This window comes from Mytilus edulis, chromosome 13 (assembly GCF_963676685.1).
Source record: "Mytilus edulis chromosome 13, xbMytEdul2.2, whole genome shotgun sequence".
NCBI classification, from domain to species: domain Eukaryota; kingdom Metazoa; phylum Mollusca; class Bivalvia; order Mytilida; family Mytilidae; genus Mytilus; species Mytilus edulis.
The window spans coordinates 70,360,378-70,380,646 of record NC_092356.1 but is presented as its reverse complement, the minus strand read 5'-3'; the positions used below and the strand labels follow the sequence as shown (position 1 = coordinate 70,380,646).

The 20,269-nt window shown below is 31.7% G+C and overlaps 1 protein-coding gene across 1 annotated transcript; it reads right to left on the bottom strand.

Annotated features, from left to right (window-relative positions):
- Positions 1-4,249: 4,249 nt before the first annotated feature.
- LOC139501491 (uncharacterized) lies at positions 4,250-11,100 on the bottom strand. The gene is made up of 4 exons (XM_071290588.1): positions 10,976-11,100; positions 9,721-10,116; positions 9,269-9,381; positions 4,250-7,127 (listed from the first exon to the last, which is right to left on the bottom strand). Exons 2-4 carry the CDS (start codon positions 10,114-10,116, stop codon positions 5,168-5,170), a joined length of 2,469 nt encoding a protein of 822 aa, XP_071146689.1. The 5' UTR covers positions 10,976-11,100; the 3' UTR covers positions 4,250-5,167.
- Between the last annotated feature and the right edge of the window lie 9,169 nt (positions 11,101-20,269).

Genomic DNA, 20,269 nt, shown 5'->3' with positions numbered 1-20,269 from the left:
TATGCGGCTATATGGGAGATTGGTCTGTTAATCGGGTTGGCTATACGTCTGTTAAGAGTAAAACGCACAAATTAATGTTAAACTCTATCAAATATACAGATTTTTGGCATATTATAAGAGTCAAATCAAAAAAAGAAAAGTGTCTGACAAAATGATATCTATCATAGAACATTTTCCACCTTTAAAAACATTTCATAGTCTGCGCAGTTTTCGGTAAAAGTAAAAGGCGTCGCGCAAGTATGTAGTATTTATGACTACACGCATAGCAATTTTTTTTAATAAAAGGCGAAACAAACAATTTTAGATATCATTTAAAAGACACAAAATACTACTTTGATTCTTGCATATAAATTGACATTAGTAAATTTTTCATAATTGTAATATAACGTGAGTAATACCACGTTTTAGTGAAAATTATGGGTTATAAAGTCTGTTAATGGGTTGGACAATTGAAATTGTGTCAGTTAAGAGTTATTTAGCCACGAAAATAGTTTTGCTACCTTTATATTTTCCCATTGAATAAGTTAAGAATGAGAGATTCTTGAGTAAAAAAAAAATTATAACACGGTGCAGCACTATCCTTCCAGTAAACGCATTTTTATTTTGACTTTCTTTGCATTTTGCATTGGTTGACCGTTATGGAATAACCGTTTCACAAATGATATCGGATATGTTCCTTACGTCGTAACTACAATCCCCTTCCCTTTCATGAATGTGATCTACCGAATTAGACTATTTACCGGATTTGTAATCACATAAGCAACACGACGGGTTCCACATGTGGAGCAGGATCTGCTTACCCTTCCGGAGCACCTGAGATCACCCCTAGTTTTTGGTGGGGTTCGTGTTGTTTATTCTTTAGTTTTCTATGTTGTGTCATGTGTACTATTGTTTTTCTGTTTGTCTTTTTCATTTTTAGCCATGGCGTTGTCAGTTTATTTTAGATTTATGAGTTTGACTGTCCCTTTGGTATCTTTCGTCCCTCTTTTATTGAAGAGTGTGTCACTTCAATATAGCGTGATCTGGGTTGGCCGCTTGAATATGCATGAACTTATTATTAACGATTTCAATCAGCCTTAATTTTTGTGTCTGCAAAAAGTAGCATGTTCTCAAATCCGACTGAACGTGTCTTTCTAATACAACACAGGGTACATATAACGTGTTGTCGTTCTCATATGCACATGATATTTGTCACTGGACGTTAAACCCTAATTCGTCAGCATCATCCAATTGGTTCTTGTCTTCTATTACTTAATCATATGTTGTTTATAAATCATTCTAAAGAAGTAAATGGAAAGGAGCGAATGCAGCTACATTTGGTTGTATTAAGTTTAAATTCATGTTATTCCGTTTAGTTCCTTTTCTCCATATGTGCAGTGGAGAACTGCAGTTGTCCACATGTAAACTTCAAGCATTTGTTACCAATATGAGTACATCGCAATCCGTTACTGTTTCAACACCCAGGGTGGTTTCATGTCTTTATTCTTAAACAATTATTCTCTCTTTTTTCTCTTTTTTAGCAATGCATCACTCTCTACTATCCTTATCTTTTATTTATATTCTGTATCTCCATCCAGATTCTCGTGTATACCATGAGGGTCTGATTGGGGTGTTGATTATTTCTGTATTCTTTAAATTGTTATGTTACTTTTCTATACATTTTATTTATCTTACTCATTATTCTTTTTCTATTCTTTATATTTAGGCATCCCAATCTATTTTTACTTACTAATGTTTAGTTACATTACGACGTTAATCTCTGATTTATATACTGGTTACAAATGTAGATGACAAATTGGTGTCATTCATGACAATAAAACAGAATCCACAGAATATATGCGACCATTCTTGGATAAAATTAATTTTACTTTAATTTAACACTTTTTGAAACCACTTTCATCAATTTTCAATATCCATTGCCTAAATTGTTAATCGTTCATGTGTTTTGTTTCCGTATATTTTATATTCCATTGCTCATGTTTTGTTTCCGTATATATTTTATGTTCCATTGCTCAAGTGTTGTTTCTATATATTTTAGCCGCTCGTCTTGAGCCTACCAAATTAACACACTATATAGTAATAAAATTATACTTTTATTGTCATTCATTACTCTTAACAGACCATTTAACAGACCGGGTTTTATACATCCGACCCATTAACAGACCAGGTTTTAAAAAAAGATTGATTTATGTCACCAAAATACGGATTTTCGTGTAGATTTTTCACACAATGATATCAATTTGGTTAACACACACAATGCCTGTCTTTTTTAGATGTTCAATATATTGCATGCAAGTAAATTCAACACAAGTGTCATTTTGTGTACATTTTGTGTGTGTAAAATGTGTATAAATTTATGGATGAGTAACTTGCCTTTTCATTTTATAGATCGTACATAGAAGCTAGAAAAATAATAATTACACCACTGGATTCAGTACATTGAATAGTTTTGTTAGACGTAAATATTTTTTATGACAAACATATGTTTAAAAGGTTATACAATGAAACATGCTGAGTTTTCAATGATTTTCTCGATAACACCTGATTAACAGACTTTAGCCAACCCGATTAACAGACCAACCGCCGATATAGCCGCATACTCAATATAGATTAACCGACCAATCTCTCGGTTAGCCGAGTGTCGGCCGTGTATTTGTGACATTTTGTTCACGCATCATTGTCAATATAATGGAAAATGATGCGCCTGTCGTAGAAGTGAGAGATGAAGCGCTATAAAACCATGTTAAATCCACCATTTTCTACATTTGAAAATGCCTATACCAAGTCTGGATTATGACAGGATACTCCCGGTACATGTCCGTTCGTTTGATGTGTATTTTCATTTGATTAGGGACTTTCTTTTTTGAATTTTCCTCGGAGTTCAGTATTTTTGAGGACTTATTTTTCATCGGTAACGATCTTGAAAGTCTAATATTCAAATCCTTTGTGTGTAAGATAGGCAAAAGAAACGAGTCCAGAACAAATACCTAGTCTGATAAAAATTGGTTTTATTTCTGTTGCAATGTTCATGAAATGATCGAAACTATTATATATCATTAAAATTCGTGTTAAGGAAACCTGTATATCGCCAAGTATCGAAAATGTGAATCAAATAGAGAATGTGGCCCTTTATATATAGCTTGTTGTTCGGTAAAAAGTAAAAACACAAAAATACTGAACTCCGAGGAAAATTCAAAAAGGAAAGTCCAAAATCAAAAGGCAAAATCAAAAGTCCAAACACATCAAACGAATGGATAACAACTGTCACATTCCTGACTTGGTACAGGTGTGATCCATGCCTCTGTGTTTAAGTCCTTTGACCTATACTTGTTTACTTTTTACACATTGTGAATAAGACGGAGAGTTGTCTCATTGCAATTATACCACATCTTCTTATTTCTACTTATATAGATTTGCAACTAACGGCAAAGTCTCTAATTAAGTATAACCGAGTTAAGGAGGGGAAAAACATTCACGTTCCTGACCTAAATAAAGACAACAGTAGCATACTACTGGTCAATAGTCATATATTAGTTAAACAAATACAAATCAGGGTTACAAACTAAAACAGATGGTACATCAACTTTCATAAGGCAGGTACATGAAACTAATCCAAATCTCCTTTAAATTTCGACTTACATATATAAAGGTAATAGTAGTATACCGCTGTTCAAAAGTCATAAATTGATTAAGAAAAAAACAAATCCGGGTTACAAACTAAAACCGAAGGAATGTATCAACTAAGGAGAACAAAAGAACAACCGAAACACAGAACGGCAACAAAACCTTAATCAGATCAATTAAATAGCATACAGGAAGGAACGGCCATGAAGAACACGGAACTCTGTCGTAACGGCATCATAAACAATATTAGTTTATCGTTGTTTAACCCTGATCCTAATCAGTATGTATACCCTTACTATAAATCTTTTTATTTTTTAACACCTGATAAAAACATATGTCATTTTGATGTAAAAGCTCGACATATTTGTCATCCATGACATTTGAGGGAGGTTGTTACACCTGTAAATAAGGCCACATCAAATTATTAGTTGTTGCAAAAAATTTATGACAGATAGATTGTCTTCTTGTAAACACTTGAATACTAGTAAATAAGTCACGTGTCAGTAGCTCTTATTTGTTCGTGTCTACACCCATCGATCTTTATTTTTTTTTATTGTGGCCTATTAGGATTGTCATTTCTTTCACACAAATGTGGTATATTGTATGAATAATTAACCATTCATGATCACGTTAAATATATCTAATTAGGATTCGTTCCTGGTTTATTTCAAATTTTCATGAGTGTAATAAATGAATAAATGATAAATAAATTAAAAACTAAATACAATTTACATAATGATTGATGAATAAATAACATAATGGAATTTCAATGAAATTACTAATTTGTGTCTTACAAAATATCTTTATACCTTTACTGATAATAAGGCATCTTTTCTGGTAATGCTGTTATAGTAAAGTAACTGTTAACAGACATTTCAAAATTGTTGAGTAAGTAAAAAAACTCAACGTATGTATTATAGCAATCACAGGGAACAATGGCAAGAGCAAAATCAAAGATATTTCGCTGATAATATATTGTACACAACATTTAGAATTCATTTAGAAAATGTCAAGGTTCTCGGTTATGATTTCCCAATTTACAGAAAAGTGGGTTATAAATATATTCGAAAACGTTAGCTCTTTAAAGAAATTATTAAGTTTTCGTGATGTTAAGTTACTGTCTTATCCTCTCCTATTCATTACACAATAAAACATTACAAAATATAAAAATATAATAACCTCCTAAACAAAAATGAAAATTATGACAAAAGAGGAAATACAATCATTAAGCAAAGCAGTTAACCAAAAACAATTTGTCATGATTTATGACCAGATCAACACATAAAGAGTTGTCCAATTGCTATGAAATAAAATTAACATAGATTTAAGAATCATATTCAACAGTTGGTTGGCCCCTTTTTGTAGATTTTCATTAGTACAGTAAATGAATGTAACTCGTGTTTTAGTCTAAACAGCGCCACCTGTATTTATTTCAAGAGATAGGAGATACGATGTAAAGTTTATCGCAAATCTTGTCTACCATTTTGGATAGTAACGTAATAGCTATCGACAAGCTCATTTCGTCCCTTTTCAATCGATTTGTTTAAAGATGAGGATATCCAACCCATGGCCACGTGTTTTCATAATCACAGTAAAATGTCAGAAATATATCGTCATCTTTGTTTGTTGGGCAATGTTGACTGTCAAATGAATACCTGTTCATTACGGCATCCCCGTATGTATCTCCGTACATTTTCGGTAAGGATTCAGTAACAGAAATCAGTCCAGAACAGATCTTATACTTTGGCGGGCTTGATCCAGAAATTAAACAACGTGGTTGACAGATTCGTCCGTTTGCGTCATATGCTGTGATATATGATTGACTTGATCCGAGTTTTGGGTGTTTAATTGCTACAAATGTTACTGTCTCAGATATAGGCTGTCTTTCATCTACGATTGCATAATCAATATACTTTCCTTCGTATGAAACACCATCCGCTTGAACAAAAACTTTCGATGCCCCAGACCCAGATCTTACAGCTTTAGGATACGATGCTGGTGACCCAGTTCTTAATTGCTGTTGAAGATTCAAATAATTAGACGGAGAATAAAAGTCAGCGCCTTCCGAAACGCGTCCATTTTTTATAATTTTACAGTCAAAAGACGAACCAGGTGGACGCTTGTGTATAATTCTGACCGGAGTAAAAGCCCATCGCCCAACATCGGAGATCCCATCCATAGCAAAGGTATTCTGCATAGGCAAATCGATAAATCTACTTTTTTCTACAATTTCGTCATTGTCTACAAGAATGTTAAAGGCGTTTGCACTTGAAGTTTTACCTCTTCTCTTAGCAATTGTTGGTAATCCTTTCATTTCGGAAGTTGACAAAACTGTTTTGTGCTGTGCTTGACCAGTATTAGAACGCATACCTCCAATGTTCGAACCACCAACAGGGGATCTGACATCGCTAAAATAATTTCTATTTTGTGAAGAATTGGGATCTGGGAAAACGTTTCCGCCATTTAAATGATCAAATCCTGGAGATCTACCAGTGATATCTGACATTGATGTTTTAATTCTACCAAAAGGTGTTCTTATTGAAATGCTACTTTCTGACAAGCCTACACCATGGTTATCAGCTGGGTGTAACATTTCGGCTTTTGCTGCTGCTAGTTTTGGGTTATATACTGCACGTTTGACTCTGTTAATTTGTTTTTCAATCGTCCTGGGATCTATACTTGTAGGTACAAACTTCTGTTGTACGTCAAGTGTCTTTTCTAGAGGGTCATTACTAAATGCCATTCTTTCGTTGCTTCTCATCATAGATGCTACGGGTGCTCCGAAGGTATTTCCGGTAGGTAATTGCGGACCATTCGTTCGGAATGCCCTGGATGAAACTGACACACATACTTGTCGTGTTGCATCACATTCTAAATATGGTGAATCCCCACAATCAGGGCATTCAGGAGATCTTTCGTATTCATATATCCTCATAAAAGCATTATGATAACCATCAACATTACGTATTCTTCCTAAATTAACCATTCTTGACCAAGGCCAATGACCATCAACTCCAGTGTTTGGGTAATCAAATTGTGGATTAAGACCTTGTTGAAATTGTTGTCTTCTAAAAAGTTCCCATACGTAATCGATGTAGCAATGATGCAGAAAAAATAGAGGATCATACGCACTACTTGTTAATCCACCCATGTGACCATTTATCCAAGCATGGACGTTGTTATGGTGACCTTCAAGGTCATTATTAGCTCCCGATGTCGGTTGTGTTATATCTCTATGGAACCTCTGTGACAAAACGGCCTGTATCCCATCAGGTGTCATTAGGGAACCAGGACTTCCAATATTTCTCTGTAAAACGGCATCTGTTGGATCTCTCCAGTTGGCAAATGGTCCAGAATCTACAATTCCATCTCCATTTCCAAAGAATCGGGCCGTCCAGACAATGGAGTCAATAGGGTCGTCCAGCTGCATGTTGAAGTCCTTGGTACTGTCCCAGTAGGGGAGAGAAACATCCGGGTCTTTGGTCCTCAGTGCTTCTTCAAATCTACAATTAAACACCAGCATGTTGATTGTCTATAATTAGAATTTTCTTAAAACTACATATCCATACAAGACAAAATATTAAATCTTATTCCCATACGGTACAGATGAGGTCACATTTCAGATATTATTAAGATGGCAATCCTATTTATTTTGTACATACTATTTAATATAAAATATCTTAGCATATATAAATACATGATGACGTATCTCTGTATAAGAAAAAGTAAAATCACAAAAATACTGAACTAAGAGGAAAATTAAAAAAGGAAAGTCCTTAATCAAATGGCAAAATCTAAAGCTCAAACACACCAAACAAATAAATAACATCCCAATATTCGTGAATTGGTACAGGCAATTTTTTTCTGTAGAAAATGGTGGAATAAACCTGGTTTTAAAGCTAGCTAAACCTCTCACTTGTATGACATTCGCATCAAATTCAAGGAATAATGTTTATCTTTTTTTTAAATGAATTTTTTTAAGATCTTTTTAAAGTGTGACAAAATAAACATGTTTATCAAATTACTAGTTTTAATAATAAAATAAATATGCTTGCAAATGAAGAAAAATAATATTTCTACTATTTATTTTTGACAGGTATCAGCTGTTTTAATTACTAATTAAAACATATATGATAAAGTACTATAGCTGAACGCTTTGATATGGTCTAACCTTGAACATTAAGTATGTTACTGTGCCATTATCCTACTAAATTAATAAAACGTAGTTATATATCATAAGAAATTGATAGGTCATTGCTGGGGATAGATTGGCTCATTATTATTCATATAACAAACCATATGTAAATATCAACCAGTGTTGTTTTTGATAAATTACAGTATTATCAAAATTGTTGCATATGAATTTCTGCCCCTTTTTGTTCGAAGTTTTTTCGCATGCATTAAATATTGAAAACAAAATTTATGTAAATAAACTAACTTACCAATACGATATAAAGAAAATTAGTATTTTGCATGACTGTTTTACTAGGTATTTTTTTCGTCAGTTAGGGTTCGTGGGGTTCGTGTTTTTTATTCTTTAGTTTTCTATGTTTTGTTATGTGTACTATTGTTTGTCTGTTTGTCTTTTTCATTTTTAGCCATGGCGTTGTCAGTTTATTTTTGATTTATGAGTTTAACTGTCCCTCTGGTATCTTTCGTCCCTCTTTTTTATGTAGTTCATATCGTTGGATGTCCTTTGAAAGTAACCTCCAATCATAATTTTCCAATTGTCTATTTAGAACTTAAAAAACAGTCAAAATATACCCAATAGTAATGGCCGTTTATCTCTGGATTGCGTTTTTAAAGTGTATTTTTGGCTTACAATGAACATTATCTCTGGATTAATTTATCTTTGTCGTATTGTCTGGTTACTGTCTTTTTGGCTTATAATGTCATTTCTTTTATTCATAATAATTGGATATACTGCATCTTTGATTTTGATACTGTGTAGAGTAAAACTCAGTATAAAATATTTTAAGGAAAGAAAGATTAGAAATTTAAAGTACGGCATAACGTGATGGTACCCAAATTGCACCTATTTTGACAGTTTTTTCAACTACGTTTTTTTTTATGATTAAAACAAAAATTTCCATTTTGTGTTTATTTTGTAGACATATCCTTCTTTATTATATAGGTACACCAATTTGATTTTTAATCGATATGGAATCATAAAAAAGTTGGTCTGAACTGACCTCCAAACCATAAATGATTCTGTAATGAGGAGTACACAAATTGCATCCATGCTTAAATTCGCATCGTCAATAGTCGAATAACAGAGCTTTTGTTTAATTTTTTCAAATATTTTGAATAATTGGATATTTTTCCATGCTTACTCTTCATTTTTTTAGATATGGATACTTAAAACATATTATATTTGCTAATTTTAAAAAGATGACGTTTTGACGACGTTTCGGTACATTTTGTTTTTTTCAGTAAACACTTCATCTGTTGATAAACACTGTGAATGTTTTGTGTATTTCTTAATATTTTAATCTATGTTGAAAAACGTGCATAGTATCAATTCATAAAAATACTAATTGTTTAGTGTCTAGGAAATCTTGCAAGATTTCCGCTGCCGTTTTTGCTAAATAGGTGCAATTTGGGTACCGTTACGTTAATTATAATAAAAGTAAATTATACTTACATATATAAGAAGTATCTATGCCATCCCAGGAAATTAGGTCCAAAATGGGCCGCTTGTACTGCATTAGCTGAATGTAGACCTCCAATGGCGTCGTATATATTAGGTCTCACACTCTGTAATATAAAGTTATTAATTAAAAAATTAAAAAGATTTCTCAGAGGGATAATATCTTGAAACCTTAAGATATTGTTTAGTGTTTAGGATTTATTTGAATTATTAAAACAAATAAAACTTTCATAATAAATCATTAAAATAATTCATTGTACTGGTATACCACAACATATGACATGTTTTAGTCAGTTTATGTTTGTGGTTTTTTATTTGAGAAGAATTTGGCTGTTTAGCATAGATATTAAGGAACCCTTTTAAATTTTTACTTCAGATAATTTGTTTGAATGACAACAAATTAACAGCAAATTAATGTGTAAACATTAAATATACCGATAACTTACAGTATCAAGTTTGAGTTGTACGACAGCATTGAAAAATGCCTGTCTCTCTGTATCTGTCATAGCTCGAATTTCTTTCCTAATCCTTCTCTGGAACGGCCCTCCTTGGGTCGCCTGTCTCTTCTGTCTATGGTTAAATAGATTATTTTCTAATCTTTCCACATAAGTAAATACACCCGGGTCAATATTTACACTATATCTGTCCGCGGCTGTCTTTGTCCAGTAGTAATTTCGACAATGTGTAAATACTGAATAAGACGGTTTTGTAGTTATATCAAACTTTCTAGTTTGGTTGTAGAAACATTCATATAATAATCGTGGCATCGGCTTGTCCTCAATCAGGCCATTTACTGTAATACTTAATAGTATTATACAGATACTTTGTAATAGAAATGACATCTGAAAGCAAAAAATACACTTTCAATTTTATTTGTATAGTCTAAGCATATAACTATATTTTCTGATGATGTGTTTGAGATGAAAAAAGAAAAATCACAAAAATACTAAACTCCTAAGAAAATTCAAAACGAAAAGTCCCTAATCAGGTGACAAAATCAAAAGCTCAAAAACATCAAACGAAAGGGTTACAACTGTTATATTCCTGACTGGGTAAAAATTGTCGATTTAAACTAGTTTTATAGCTAACTAACCATCTCTCTTGTAGGACATTCGCATAAAACTCCATTATATTGACAACGAAGTTTGAACAAAACAAACAGACATAAATAGGGGAACATCAGTTAAGATTGGGTTATTATCTTAATCACTATAAAAGCTCTCATATGTTTCTAAAACAATTGATCTTTATCTTTATGCATTTAAGACTTTAAGCGGTCTTTAATTTGAACCTTGATCAAAGTAAATTTAATAACGATTTATAGATTTGGCAAAAATTGCTTGCATTTTTCATCTTTATTTTATATACATCAAATATGGATACCTACAACTGATATGAAAATAATTACACCAATTAGAATATTTCTTCTTTTTTTTTAACTCACGTCACATGTTATTTCATTATATTTTTGTGATTATTTTTTATTTATTCCTAAATAATATTTTAACCAGTTACAATACTTTCATCTAAAAAAAATAATTTCACGTGAATTTAAACTTTAGTGTTTTATTTTGTGTTTATACATTTCACTAATTCTTAATCAAGATTTTAAAATCATAGATCTTTTCGAATATTCTTGATGAGTTTCCTTACATTCAAGGATTGACAGCAATATAAACACTATAAGCAACTATACCTTACCTTTATAAGTATATACTTGTATGTGGTACGACTCCTGTCGTGTTATATACCTTTGATGTACAATGTCTATTTATATAACAAGGAAATACACCTATTTTGTATGACGTCATGTCAAACACTTTGTCAATTTGAGGCTTTTTGTTTGGCCACGGAATCAAATACACACAAAAAGGCACGTCAATCACCTTGATCATTCGTTCGCGAATTTTAACGGTAATATGAAAGACAACATAAAATGACAAAAAAACATCTTTTACACTTAAATTCATTACAAGAATTTTAGTAAAATTTTAAAATAAACAAATGAAATAATTTGTTTGTTTGTTTGAATATCTTAAATAAAGTCGTTTTAATTCCTTATCGTTGTGTGGTTAAATTGAAAGATAACATAAAATGACAAAACAACATCGTTTACACTTAAATTCATTACAAAAGTTTTAGTATAATTCTAAAATAAACAAATGAAATCATTTGTTTGTTTGTGTGAATATCGTAAATAAAGTCGTTTTCAATTCCTTATTGTTTTTTGGTTAAATTTATAATTCTAAAAAGTTATAATGTGGTAAAGATATGGATTTGTTAATACAATATATGTTGCTTGAATTATATGCGGATACTTTTTACATTTATATGTGGAAAACTGTTGTATTAATATGTTTTATCTTTAATTTTACATTAATAAAATATATAGAATGAAGAGTATGTCAAGGCTGTCCGATAACTGTTAATATATATATATATATATATATTTAGGTTAAGATTGGAAATAGTGAACTCTTTATTTTTGCAATTCTCTATATTGTAACTGATTAAGTTTCCTTAATTGATTTAATATGTAGTAAACTAAGGCAATCAGAACAACTTATTGAAAATTCAGAGTGCAAAAAACAAGTTATAAAATATGAAACACGCTACTCTATCGATCTATCATATTGCAACCTGATAACTTTTTTTATGTTTACTGAACTTTGTTGACATATTATGATTATTATCTTAAGGTGTAATTCATGTTTTCTCCAATGATGCAGTTTTGCCAGAAAAAGTAACAGATATGTATTCTAGTAAAATATCAAACAAAAAATTGGAAAAATTAAAAGTGATGAAAAAACTACTAATGTTATTATATAAAGCTCAAGTTCATTTCAGAAAGAAGTTTTTTGATGGAATGATCTATAAAATATTCAAGATGAATCTAAAATTAATTTATGCAATACATGAAAGAATGATGCAATAAGGACTGTAAACCAGTTGTGTATAAGGATTAGGGGTGTAGCTGTATAAAGTTGGCGGTATAAAGATATGAAAGATATTTCAAATTTAACAACTGTTTTCCTTTTTTTTACTTTAATGTTTTACTATAAAACACGTTTACATAGACTTTCGTCTAAAATAAATTCTCTATTTCATCCAAATTGTCAGACATATACTGCTGTTGAATTATTCCTTTGTGTACTCTAATTCGCCAACAGCTATTCCTTATGCAGTGACCTAAGCCATAAAACACTTGCAACCGCACAGTTCATGTGCGAGGGAAAACCCGTGATGTCGTGATGAAAGAAAAGGTAAACACATGTGGAAAGAAGGTAGTGTCAATCAATTCGAAGGAAACGGTTCATATATACAATATATACACTGGTGGATAATATATTCATATAAAATTTATATGTACGAGTGTGACAAAAATGCACTTTAAGCATAAAATAGTGTTTGTAGTTCATTGTTGAGTTGTAATCACTTTAAATTACTGTTTGAACAATATATTCACGACAGCTTTATTGATACGCATCCTGTTATCTTTGGTTGGTATGACCTCGTTATTGCTAGGGTGCTCTTCTTGCGGTCCGTGCTATTGGTATATAAAGACACAGATACATCGTGCGATTTCACTCATTTGTTATTTTGCTATTGATGGATATGCATAGGATAGCGTATACCAGCAAATAAAGAAGTTAGAATTGGAAAGTTTTTAAACCTAGTTCGAATTGAAAGTTTGTAGTTTTAAAGCAAGTGATTTAGAAGTCTTTACGATTGATGCTAGCTACTGGGTTGTTCTAAAACTGTAATTTCCTATGGGAATGGTCGCAGTCCCTCGAACGGGTGGTTTTCAATAGTCTGGTAAGAAGTTGTCTCAGGAACTAGGTGCTTCGGAGACTAGGTGTTTCAAAACTAGATGGTTTAGCTTAGTTTAAACATATTGTATTGTTCAAAAATGACAAGTTAATTAAAAGATTGATATTGGAGTCTCTCATATTTTGTGAAAACGGATACAAACAGATAGTTTATAAGCCAAACACGTTAGACGAGCTTTTTAAAGTTGGACGAAAAACTGAACGTGCCTAGCTTTTCTCGTTTTCTAGCAAGTTTTCCGACAATGCGCATATTTTGTTGTTACTTTGTTGTTATCCTGTAGTTTACATTGACTCTTTATGGTTTAGTTTTTTTAAATCCAAATAGTTTTTTTTTAAGGAATCGACGAACTTTCATGTGGTATGATTGCCAATGAGACCACTATCCACCAGAGAACAACTATTAGATGTATAGCTATATATCATTGGTGGCTATATAGAAAAATATGTGACCCAGTTTACCAGTACTGACATGTCATAAAATATTTCCATTTTGTAATAAATCCTTGTTTACTACAATAATATGATATATGTTCCCTATTGGAATTTTGAAACAAGGAAAAAAACCGTTTAATAACCATAAAAAACCTAAACACATTGATGAATTTTAATATATATTAAAGATTTCATCTCGATCGGACATTTTTGTCGAGCCTTCGACTTTTGTCGAAAAAGCGAGACATAGCGATCCTACATTCCGTCGTCGACGGCTTCCAGAAATATTCATTCTGTGGTTAAATTTTTTGAAATTTTAATAACTTTCTTACACTATCCTGGATTTCTACGAACCCTGGACAGAAGATTGTTTTTGCTCTTAAGATAGTATCCAGAAGTAATTTTTGTAAAAATAAAATTTCATTTCTTCCGTTTTTACTTATAAATGGACTTTTTTTCTCCCAGGAAACAATCCATCCACTCTGTTTAAACTTTTTAAAATTTTAATAACTTTCTTACACTATCCTTGATTTGTACCAAACTTGTACAGAAGCTTGTTTCTGATCATAAGATAGTATCCATTGAAAAAAAAACATTTTTTTCCGTATTTTACTTATAAATGGACTTAGTTTTTCTTCCAGTTAACAATTACATACAGTCTGCAGTTAATGTTATTTAAAAATTTATTAGATTCATAAATTATCCTGGATTTTTAGCAAACTTGGACAGAAGCTTCTTACAATCAAAAGATAGAATTGAGAGGAATATTTTTATTGATTTTCCCCTCATTTTTGTCGAGTCTGCGATTAACAGCAAAAGTATGCGAGACACTGGGTTCCGCGGAACTCTTACAATTTTGTTTTACACTTATTGTTTGTTTTACATCTTTTTTTATAAGTTTTGTTGATGAAGGCACATCAGGGAAGATAAGTTATGTAGCAAACTGTGTATCCGTCTTAAAATAAACTACTGTTTTTGTTATTATTGATTGATTGGTTTGTGTTTAAAGCCACTTTCAACACTGCTGGCTTTTCGTAGTTATTATTATTATAAGTTTTTGTGTTTTGGTCTGTGTTGCTTATACAGTATGCAAATGGTCTACTATATTTGGTGTATGGAATGATTGTAAGGTGTACATGTCTAGCTGGTAGGTGTCATCTGACCTTGACCTCATTTTCATGGTTCAGTGGTCAAAGTTAAGTTTTTGAGTTTTGGTCTATTTTTCTAATACAATAAGCAATAGGCCAACTATATTTGATGTATCTAAATATTTTATGATCTATATGTCAGTCGAGCAGATTTTTTTTTACCTTGACAGTTCATTGCTCAGTGTTAAGTTTTTGTGTGTTGGTCTGTTTTTCTTAAACTATAAGCTATAGGTCAACTATATTTGTTGTATGGAAGAATTGTTAGCTGTACATGTCTGCCTGGCATGGTTTATCATGTTGATCTGACCTTGACATCATTTTCATGGATCATTGATCAATGTTTGGTTTTCTTGGTTAATGTTAAGTTTATGTGACAGTTGTAATAAAGCTTTACATTTAGGACTATCAACATAAAATCAATGATTAGTAAAGAAGGCGAGACATTTCAGTGGGTGCACTCTTGTTAATTAGTATAAACAGAGTGCTTTAATCTTATGTTTTAACCTCTTGATTTTAAAGTATGCGAATATAGTGTGGTGCAACTGGCTAACGGAAGAGGTCTATAATGGTAAATGAAAAATATCATGACTTGGATGGAGGGTTGTCTTATTTGCACTCATACCACATCTTCTTATATCTATTCACCTGTAATTAACCTGTAGTTTACCTGTAAAAAAAATCGGCGCAAATGAAAAACAAAATCGGCGCAAATGAAAGAAAAAATCAGCGCAAATGAAATGCTGATCGGGGCAAATGCAAAACGCCGATTTAATCTTATTTTGAAGTACAGAAATTCAGAATTCAGGCTCAGATAGTTGAAATCATTTATTCTGGAAGTAAACATTACGTTGATATCCATGTCTTTTGACATGTGTTTTATTTCAAACATACAACATCTCTATATATCTAAATAAATAAAGATATTCGTCCATTGATTTGTTCTTATATTTGATCGGTTTTTTTACTTATTTTTATTTTTGAATTACATGAAATTTCAATTTATGAGCTCTTAACCAGGTCTGTTTCACATTTACATATAAAAGTACGTACTATATGAACTTAAAACACCACCTTAAAACTCAGACAATAAACTGATCATAGTCTTTTTATCGGGATAACATTTCCTAAAATGAAGTTTTTTGGCATGTCAATGCAAATTTAAAATTTTAATAAAAGTGCATTTAATATAAAAAAAATCATATTAAAATTACATATATATATAAAAAAAAATGAAAATAATATAACATGTAGATTAAGTAATTACAATTTAAATTTAGATATGCTTAACTAAATGCTGAGAAAGTACTTACCAACATCTTTAACTATTTATGGATTACTATGCATACATGTTATCTTCATCATTGGCAGTGTACGTTTGCCATAAGAACAAATTTAATTGACAGACTAGAATCTCTGAATGATCATTGCATCAGTATGTTTGGATTATTTCGATAGTATTCAGGCAATGCCTCTGAATATGTGTAATGTAAAATACTCAGAATTAAGGTTATCTTTGAACATTGAGTTAGCACACGATTCGCTTTTTGATGTGTCACATGCACAAACCTTTGCAGAAATAATCAAAGTGAAAGAATATAAAGGATTTGAGAAACGAGTATCCATAAGAAACACATTACGTTACTATCGGAAAATTGAAAAATTAACACAACATGAGCTAAAACCATTAAATTAATTGTATTGTCTTATTTTATTTTGCAATTCTGTAAAGATATATTTGAGCATGCTGGTTTTTTTGGTCACTGTTCATGGAGAAACATTAGAATAGTCTTTGAAATAAAGAGGCCGATATAAGATATCCGTACCAGAAATTAAGCACTTTAAACAAAATCATTTACTGAGAAAATTCTTTGATCCGGTATATTATTCTTAACAATTATTTGTTTGTACTGTTATGTTTTTAAGCCTAACTTTTTGTATATACATTGTAATTACTCTAGTGTCCTTTTCCTTTTCCTCTTTTGATTTAATTACATATTCTTTTAAATTATCTTCCCATAGTCCGACGATTAAGATTGAAGACAGAGAATTGAGATCAATCAATATAGCTTTAACCCCTTTACTTATCTATGATTTCACAGAGGCACTTCAGAGAGGTATATAGTATTATCTGTTCTCCTATAAAGATGGTGTCCTCACAAAATGATTAAAAAAGTCGAGGACTATGTCACTTCAGTATACATAACTCTTCTATCTATTCGAATTTAAGAAAAAAAAAAGGATAACAAAGATACAGTTTGTTATGTCTAATATGTTGAATAACATCTAGAAATTGACAATGAGGTTCGGATTATAACAAAACTTTACGACAGATTTCAGAACTCCTTCTATCTTGCAACAAACTAGCAGCAACTGCACATATATTATATCTATCACTGCTGGTGCGATATCACAGAGCTTGCGTTTATTATCATATCCTTGTTAAAGGTTGCTGCTTTTAAAAAAGAAATTATTGAAAGAAGGTCATCTGATATCTTTCTTTTAGTTTTCACAGCTCAAGGCTGTAACTTAAGTGTAATGTTTTTGGGACTCAGTATAGATTTGTATGACAGATGTTGTAAAAAAAAGCAATGCATGATTACCTTTCAGGGTATCTGATTTCTCTCTCTTAGTTTTAACTGCACACGACTGAGACTTTTAAGAGTGAGGTTTTTGTGACGGAGTATAGATTTGTATGACAGATGTTGTAAAGTCAGAAATGTATGTTTACATTTTAAGGTCATCTGATATATCTCTCTTAGTTTTCACTGCTCAAGGCTGAAACTTAAGAGGGAGGTTTTTGTGACGGAGTATAGATTTGTATGACAGATTTTGTAAAGTGAGAAGTGTATGTTTATATTTTAAGGTCATCTGATATCTCTCTTAGTTTTCACTGCTTAAGGCTGTTACCTAGGAGTGAAGTTTTTGTGACTGAGTATAGATTTGTATGGCAGATGTTTTAAATAAAGCGATGTATGTTTACCTTTCATGGTATCTGATGTCTCTCTTTAAGTTTTCACTGCTCAAGGCTGTAAATTAAAAGTGAAGTTTTTGAAACTGAGTATAGATTCGTAGGGCAGATGTTGTAAACAAAAAACAATGCATTTTACCTACTATAGCATCTTAGGTCTCTCTTTTAGTTATAAGTGCTCAAAGCTGTAAATTAAGAGTGAAGATTTGTATGGCAGATGTAAAGATATCAATATGTGTTTACCTTTTAAGGTCATCTGATAGCCCTCTCTTAGTTTTCACTGCTCAAGGCTGTAACTTGAAAGTATCTTTTTTGGGGAATAAGTAAAGATTTTTATGGCAGGTGTTGTAAAGAAAGCGATGCATTCATGGGCATCGGATATATCTCTTTTTTAGTTTTCATTGCTCAAGGCTGAAACTTAAGAGTGAGGTTTTTGTGATGAGTATAGAATTGTATAGCAGATTTTGTACAGAAAGACATGTATGTTTACATTTTAAGGTCATCTGATATCTCTCTTAGTTTTCACTGCTTAAGGCTGTTACCTAGGAGTGAAGTTTTTGTGACTGAGAATAGATTTGTATAGCAGATGTTGTTAAGAAAGTAATGTGTGTTTACGTTTAGTGGTATCTGATATATCTCTGTTAGTTTTCACTGCTCAAGGCTGTAACTTAAGAGTGAGGTCTTTGTGACTGATTATATATAGATTTGTATGGCAGATGTTGACCAGAAAGTAATGTATGTTTACATTTTAAGGTCATCTGATATCTCTCTCTTAGTTTTCACTGCTTAAGGCTGTTACCTAGGAGTGAAATTTTTGTGACTGACTTTAGATTTGTATGACAGATGTTGTTAAGAAAGCGATGTATGTTTACCTTTTAAGGTCATCTGATATCTCTCTCTCTCTTAGTTTTCACTGCTCAAGATTGTAACTTAAGAGTGAAGTGTTAGTGACTGAGTATAGATTTGTATGGCAGATGTTGTACAGAAAGTAATTAAATTAAGAATGGAAATGTGGAATATGTCATAGAGACAACAACCCGACCATAGAAAAAACAACACCAGAAGGCCGCCAACAGATCTTCAATGTAGCGAGAAATTCCCGCACCCGGAGGCGTCCTTCAGCTGGCCCCTAAACAAATATATACTAGTTCAGTGATAATGAACGCCATACAAATTTCCAAATTGTACACAAAAACTAAAATTTAAATAATACAAGACTAACAAAGGCCAGAGGCTCCTGACTTGGGACGAATAGGCGCTTGTATGTTTACCTTTTAAGGTCATCTGATATCTCTCTTAGTTTTCAAAGCTTCAGGCTGTAACCTAGGAGTGAAGTTTTTGTGACTGAGTATAGATTTGTATGGCAGATGTTGTTAAGAAAGTAATGTATGTTTACCTTTCAGGGTCATCTGATATATCTCTCTTAGTTTTCAATGCTGAAGGCTGTAACCTAAGAGTGAAGTTTTTGTGACTGAGTATAGATTTGTATGACAGATGTTGTTAAGAAAGTAATGTATGTTTACCTTTCAGGGTCATCTGATATATCTCTCTTAGTTTTCAATGCTGAAGGCTGACTGTAACCTAAGAGTGAAGTTTTTGTGACTGAGTATAGATTTGTATGGCAGATGTTGTTAAGAAAGTAATGTATGTTTACCTTTCAGGATCATCTGATACCTCTCTCTTAGTTTTCATGCTCAAGGCTGTAACCTAAGAGTGAAGTTTTTTTTGTGACTGAGTTTATATTTGTATAGCAGAAGATTATGATGTATATGTAAAGCAAAATTATATCCGGGTGAAATTTGATCTGGAGGAAAAAATGTCACAGTAGTTGTTATCTTTTTATCAGGAGGAAAATATTTCCCTGGTATATTTTTTCTTTTGCCGTGAAATTCTTCCTAGGTAGTTAACTTATTGTATAGTTATTCGCCTTTTCAGAATCTAAAGGACTATGGGTAATCTCATTGTTCGTACACCAAAATGAAAATAACGTTACGTCATTGGCTCAATTTCCATTGTTTAGAACGTTTTACACCAATCACAACGTTTTGGTGTACGCTTTTGAAAATACTACCCAGGATGCATTAGATTCTGAAACGGCGAATTAGAAAAACTTATCCTTTAAAAATACTATGAAATAATAATAGTGTATTTAAATTAAAGTGAGATTGTTAAAAAAAAATGTATTATAATGGGAAATAATTTCACAAATTATCCTTGAAAAAATTTCCTGAAATATTCATGTCAATATCATCCTTTTAAAAAGAAAATTATTATGAAACATAGGGAAGAAACCAGAAGTAATTTCAAAGATCGTAATTGTGAAAATAATATCATGATTAAATAAGGTTAGTGAAATACATGTAAAAGTGAGTTGTTTTCAGATCTCAGTACAAATATAAATTTAAAAGTAAGGTAGAAATATAGTTGCATTACTACTGTTAGAAGTAATAGAAGAATTTGATTATGATGATATTATTAACTATATAAATAGTTTTGTCTGGGGACAGAGATGTAGTTGTTGATTATATGGAAATCAGATAAATCATAGCATAACAATATATTGGAACAAAAGCATGTTTAACAGCTGGATAGTTTTTACCTGTGAAATTTTATCTGT